Source organism: Phascolarctos cinereus, unplaced genomic scaffold, assembly GCF_003287225.1.
Source record: "Phascolarctos cinereus isolate Bilbo 61053 unplaced genomic scaffold, phaCin_HiC Scaffold_2;HRSCAF=192, whole genome shotgun sequence".
NCBI classification, from domain to species: domain Eukaryota; kingdom Metazoa; phylum Chordata; class Mammalia; order Diprotodontia; family Phascolarctidae; genus Phascolarctos; species Phascolarctos cinereus.
Genome location: NW_027555625.1, coordinates 21,911,607 through 21,917,835, shown reverse-complemented (window position 1 = coordinate 21,917,835; position 6,229 = coordinate 21,911,607). Strand labels below are relative to the sequence as shown.

The 6,229-nt window shown below is 52.4% G+C and overlaps 1 protein-coding gene across 1 annotated transcript in view; it reads right to left on the bottom strand.

Annotated features, from left to right (window-relative positions):
* Positions 1 to 619: 619 nt before the first annotated feature.
* RAB11FIP5 (RAB11 family interacting protein 5) overlaps positions 620 to 6,229 on the bottom strand; it is a 47,112-nt gene continuing 41,502 nt past the window's right edge. The window contains exons 4-5 of the mRNA XM_021001089.2: positions 3,528 to 3,714; positions 620 to 3,115 (exon numbers count right to left, since the gene is read on the bottom strand). Of these exons, the coding sequence (XP_020856748.1) occupies positions 2,906 to 3,115; positions 3,528 to 3,714 (397 nt within the window). The 3' untranslated portion in view covers positions 620 to 2,905. The remainder of the gene's footprint in view (positions 3,116 to 3,527; positions 3,715 to 6,229) is intronic.

The window sequence follows — 6,229 nt, the reverse complement described above, 5'->3', positions numbered from 1 at the left end:
AGGACAAACCAGTCTCAGACACTTGCTAGCCGGGTGAGTCTGGGTTGCCTCAGTTTCCTCACCTGTAAAATAGGGATCCTAAGAGTACCTCCCTGACAGGGGTGTCGTCAGGATTAGAGAGGTCATTTTAAAGGGCTCAGCACGGTGCCTGGCACACAGTGCTACAGACACGTTAGCTATTATTTATCAGTAATCTATTGATAACAAAAAACAAAGACAGGTGGATTGGTTGATGGGGGCCTCATTCAAGTTTCCTTAAAATCTGGCTCGAGGCTAGGAGTCCCAAACGAGGGACAAATCCAAAAGAGGAATCCTACCGCGCCTGCCAATGACAGGGCACAGGATGAACCCGACCAATGGGGGCAGTGTGGTCTGACGCTCTGGGTTCCTGCCCCCCCTACTCCCTAGGTGGGTGATCCTAAGCAAACTTCTTATCCCCGCCCACCCCTCCAAGTGCCTCAGTCTCCTCGTGTGTAAAATGGGGCTAACCACCCTTGCATGGTTGGTGCGAGGAAAGTTGGTGTGAGCCCTCAAGCCGCCACCCCTTCCTGGTCGGGCAGCCCCCATAGCCTGTTGGAGCCACCCCACCCTCGACCCAGTAACTAGACAGAGCCTCCCATGGTAGATGAATCCAATTTTTATTCTTTGTAAAGTGCTTAAAACACAAAGAACAAGCTCTTTAGAAACATGAACTGCAGCAAGGAAGACAAACAGTGAAGCAAAAGGATGTCCACCCTCTGCTGGGCCTCCAGCTTGGGCCAGGGGCAAAAAGACAACACGGAACAACTTGGGCTTCAAACACTTGTGGCTTGGCTGTAGACTCCAGCCCCCTCCCAAAGCCCAGCAAGGCTGGGTCCTTCTCTCCTTGGCTGTGCCCCAAAAGGGATGTTCCCTCCCCCTCCCGCTCCCGGATGTCTGCAGACCCTGGGGAAGGGAGAGGATCAGGGCTGTGAAGGACTCAAAGGCGGTTTTCAAGACAGGCTACTGAGGACAGGGGAGGGCATTGCTTTCAATCTCCAGTAACTCCTACCTACATCAAGACAGCCCACCAAAATTCCATACACATCTGTATACACACACACACACACACACACACACACACACACACACACATACACACACACACACACACTCTCAGGTTTCTCCTCTCTCCAATGACACAGCCCTCCAGAGGCCAAGTCAAGACCCATCACCAGCGGCCTTCCTTGCCCACCTCAGCCTGCCATCCCAGAAGGGGTCCCAGGCTCGCACCCATCACAGCTGCCCTGATGCACCTGTCCAGAGGGTCAGATCCAAGGTGGAAAGAGGGCAGATGGCTGAGGTCAGGCCCCAGGGGCTGCCAGGCCAAGGTGGGCCAGCTGGGAAACATGGGACACCCAGAATGAATGCTTACTTTTTAAAGTGCAACAGCCCAGTTAACTAAGGCAGCTGGGTGGAGAGGGCGAAAATAGCAGCTTGGCTGGCGGGGAATGGGGGGAGGGAAGTGGCTGAGAACTTCCTCCCCCAAGTGCAGCATCCCAGTACCTCCTATGAGACAATATGGCCTGGAAAGGGGGAGGGAGGCAGCGGCAGGCCGGCAGGAACTGGGGAGGGGAGAGAAGAGGGGGCACCCAGCTCCGAAGGAGCCGCAAGGGCACTGAGCTACTTAATAATTCATTGAGTGAAGTGGGAAAAGGGGGATGGTATCAAACCTTACTACCCCCGCCCCAGTTCTGGTTTCCTGGGCTTGAGAACTCATTCATGGAGCTGGCCAGCCATCCATTTTCTCACACTCGGCTCAAGGTTGGGGAGGTGAGCCAGAGGTACCCAGAGCCATGCAGGCAGATGGCCAGGGCAGGGGTGGCCAGGAGCCTCTGCCCCTTCTCTTCGGCAGGGAGGAATGGGGTGCCGGGTGGAAAAAGCCCATCATGGAAAGGGAGGCGGGGCAGGTGGACCTTGGTCCAGACCCCTTCCTGGGCCCCTCCCCACAAGGCACATTTTACATTTTAATGATTTTTTTCTAAGTACAAACCCCGCTGGGCTGCAGAGTTTTGGCATCTGAACGGGTAAGCAGAGAACAGAGAAGCTTTTAAACATTAAAACCCAAACAGATCCCAGAAGAACCCCAGAGACAGGAAGCCTGGGATCACATAAAGACTTGGGGGTTGGGGGCAGATTATTCTTTTGGAGAAACAACAGAACCCAAATCCCTCCCCTGAATAAAATGAACCGAAGACCCAGAGCACACCCCTCGTCCCCAGCTCCATCTTGGCCTCCCCCAAACTGAACCGCAGGGCCACACACACACACACACACACACACACACACACACACACACACACACACACACACAGTGGTGGGGACGGGGCAGCACAGCAGAGTGGTGACAGATGAGCCGGCTGGTTGTCAGGCTCACATTTTGGCAGCTTGCTTCCGAAGAGGTAACACTGGCAGTAACAGTAGGGTGGGGGACTGGGAGAAGCTAGTTCCAGCTGGGGGGGGGGGCGGGGAGGAACACCTGGGCTCAGACAGGGATAGGGAGCATCACTACCGCCCAGGTAGCAGCCCCCCTTACCTGCCCTGTGTTGTCCTTGGAAGACTCTACAGCCCACCCTGGCCCCTGAGCTCCAGCAGGCCCCAAGCGGAGCTGGCCTCCTCCCATCCCAGATCTGTCCCTGGCAGCAGGGGGAGCCCTGACGGGAGCAGAAATAGCTTCCCTTTGGGGCCCTGGCTCCTCCCCTGCCAGGAAGGGCCCAGACTACTCTCCTACAATGCCCTACAATTCCACCATCAACTCTTGGCTGGGAAGACTGCCAGCCCACAGGGTGTGTGTGTGTGTGTGTGTGTGTGTGTCTGTGCGTGTGTGTGTGCACACGTGTGCGGGCACACACATACGAGCCCTCGGGGAGGGAACAAGGGAGGGGGGTTACTTGGGGGCCCGGGGCCCTGGTGGGATCTGCAGCAGCGTTGGGGATGTCTCCATGATGCGCACCAGCAGCTGGTCAATGTAGCTCTCCAGCTCATGCACGTGCTCATCCCGGCGGCTCAGCTCCCGCTCCCGCTGCAGGAGCAGGGTGATCAGCTCATCGTGGGTCAGGTGGTAGTACTTGGCCGACTGGTCTGGCTGCAAGGGGTCCTGATGGCGAGCAGAGCCGAGGGCTGAAGGAGGAACCCTGGGCCCTTCCCCCGCCCTCCTCCCCGAAGGCACTGAGTAGTCAGACAATGAATGGTCCCTGGCGTCAGAGGGCTTCTGTTCTGAGGGGACCCACCACGGGGGCAGCATGGGGCTGCAGCAGGGGGAGAGCACAAACGGGGCGGGCCAGCACTTGTGCACTGTACACGCGCCACAAGCACCACAGCTGTCATCAGACTCGAGGGCCTCCAGGCTGGGCTCTGAGAATGAGGATGGGGGGACCAAAGCAGGAGAGGGCTCCAGGCTCCACGCCTGAGATATCACTACTGACCCAGGGACTCCCAGCCAGTCACAGTCAGGGTGGGACTGGGGCCCAACTACCCCAGGAGATTCCCTTCCAGCCCAGCCTGCTCACCTTCAGCTTCACTTTGGATTCCGCTGTCTGGTCAGCCTGGGGGGCTACAGGCGGAATGCTGCCCGAAGTGACTGTCTTGAGTTTCTCCAACCCACTGGTCAGGGCTGAGCTCAGGCTAGATCGAGGTGGCTTCCTGTCTACAGACCCCTCTGGGGGTGCCGAGCTGAGGGGCTTCACAGGGTGGGGGCTGGGGAGACAAGGGGAGAGTTGTCAGACAGGAGCCTCAGTGGGATGAATTTCAGAGGCTCTCTGATCCCCTCCATACCTGAACCAGCACCTAGCCTGAAGGCCGCCCCAGATGGCCCCTTCTTAGCCTAAAGCGGCCCCTTGGCTCCCGATTCCCCTTCTGAGGCCAAACACTCCCCACAGGACAGGGCTTCAGATTCCTTAGGCAGCCGTTTCCAGCCCCCAAGCCTTCTCTGCTCCACACTAGACACACCCAAGGCCCCCTAACCATCCTCAGAAGGCCCTTCAGACCCCCGGGGGCCCTGCTCAGGACACTCCCCTTCCTCCAACGTGGTCTTCGGAAGGGAAATCACAACAAAAGCAATGACACCCTGTAGCAGGAGGCAGTCATCTTTTAAACCTGTCCTGAGATCACTCAATCAGCATCTCAGAAGGGACCTCAGGGGCACTTAACTCTGTGTCTAAAACAACAACGAAGTTAAATCCAACAACCCTTTACTAAGAACCTACAAGTGTGTGCAGACTCCCTGGAATAAGGGACAGTTCTGATGGGCTCTCATCATGTGACAGCAGTGGTCACAGGCGTGTGCTTCTACTGAGCCCGGGCAGACTCAGAACTGACCTTGACCACGTGCAGCCAGATTGAGCTGATCTCCCCCACCTTTAATCAGTGCTCTGTGAGTTAAGTTTTGGATTTTGTACCACGCACATGTTTCACTACTTCATTTTTAACTGTGTGGTTCTTAAGAACAGACGTCATTCTAGGGATAAATGCAAAAGTTGTAAATTTTAAAGAGCATACTTTAATGACTATTAGAGATATTGCACTGGCTGTTGGTGTGGGAAAAGCAAGCATTTCAAGGATCATCAAAGCCCTCCACAAGGTAGGACTGGGTGCACCTAGACCCAAAAGAAAACATGGTCCAGGGCAGCTAGGTGGTGCAGTGGATAGAGCACTGGCCCTGGAGTCAGGAGGACCTGAGTTCAGATGCGACCTCAGACACATAACACTCCCTAGCTGCGTGACTCTGAGCCAGTCATTTAACCCCAATTGCCTCACATAAAAAAAAAAAATCACAGTCATTTAAATGGCAAACCACTCCAGTATATTTTTGCCAAGAAGACCCTAAATGGGTCACAAAGAGTTGGACATGAATGGAATGATTGAACAACAACCTTAATACCGGATTCAGGTCTCTTTTTTTCATTTTTAATTTATGCAATAAAACAAGCATTTCCATAATGTAGTATAATAAAAAGATGATTGCCTTGAAACTGCTAATCTATTATGCATAACTTGCTATTGCTTTTAAATACATAATAAAATCATCAAGTTAAAAAAAAAAGAAAATGTGGTTCAAAATGAAAAAAACAAACTATTGTTTTCAAATGAACTAATCCTCAGAAAACCAGCAAACAAGGACCTGAGAGCTGCAAGACATGTTTCTAATTCTATCACGGTCCATGACGCAGGCTTTTAAAACCAAAAGAACAGTGAGAAAGTCGGTTTGGAGAACAAGTCGCTAACCATTGCTGTGAAGAAAAAACCCTTGTCACAGCCTGGATCACATGAAGACGCAAATACTAAAGACTGCGAAAGGTCATTTTTGCTGATGAGCCTCACTTTTTCATTCCAAGCTTTATACCAAAACAATAGTCCAATATAAGCCCAAGTGAGCCTCTAAAATCTAGGTACGTTCATTAAACTGTAAGACATCCACCCCACTTCCCCCGGAAAAAAAAAATTGGTTCTGGGGAGGATTTTTTGTTTTTTGCTCCCAGTGGGCCCGACTGGTTTGATGATGAAAAATTAAGGAATATGGATTAAACTCTTGTGAACTCAAGGCCAAATCATTATTTTTAAAAGTTATTGCAGCAAAGAGATACAATGCATAATAAAAAAAAAATTAAAGATATAAAGAGTTGCAAGGTTTACTCTAAAGTCGCTTTACTTTGTAACAAGGACCTGTTACATTCCCTTTTGCTACATTCCCTTTTGCCCGCTGCCTCACCCTGGTCCAAGGCCTCATCACTGAGTCGGCCTGCCTCAAGTCACTCAGCCACGAGATCCAGTCATGCGGCTCCCTGTGGCCTCCAGCACCAAAGCCCTTCATCACCTGCCCCACTGTCACGCACTTTTGCAGGATTCTTATCCCCTGCCTACACCATCCCACTCCAAAGAAACTCCCATCTCCTAGCTGAGCATTTTCACTGGCTGTCCCTCCAAGTCCCAGCTAAAATTCCACCAGGAAGCCTTTCCTAACCCTTCTTAATGCTAGGGTCTTCCCTCTGATAATCCCCACTTCATCCTGTACATATCCTGTCTTACAGGGCTGTTTGCTTGTTACCTCCCCTACAAGACTGCAAATTCCTTGAGGGTGGGGACTTTAAGCCTTTCTTTGTATCCTAAGTACTTAGCACAGTGCCTAGCAAATGCTGTTTAGTAGGTATTTTAGCTGTGTCTGACTCTTCAGTACCCCATTTTGGGGTTTTCTTGGCAAAGATTCAGGAGTGGT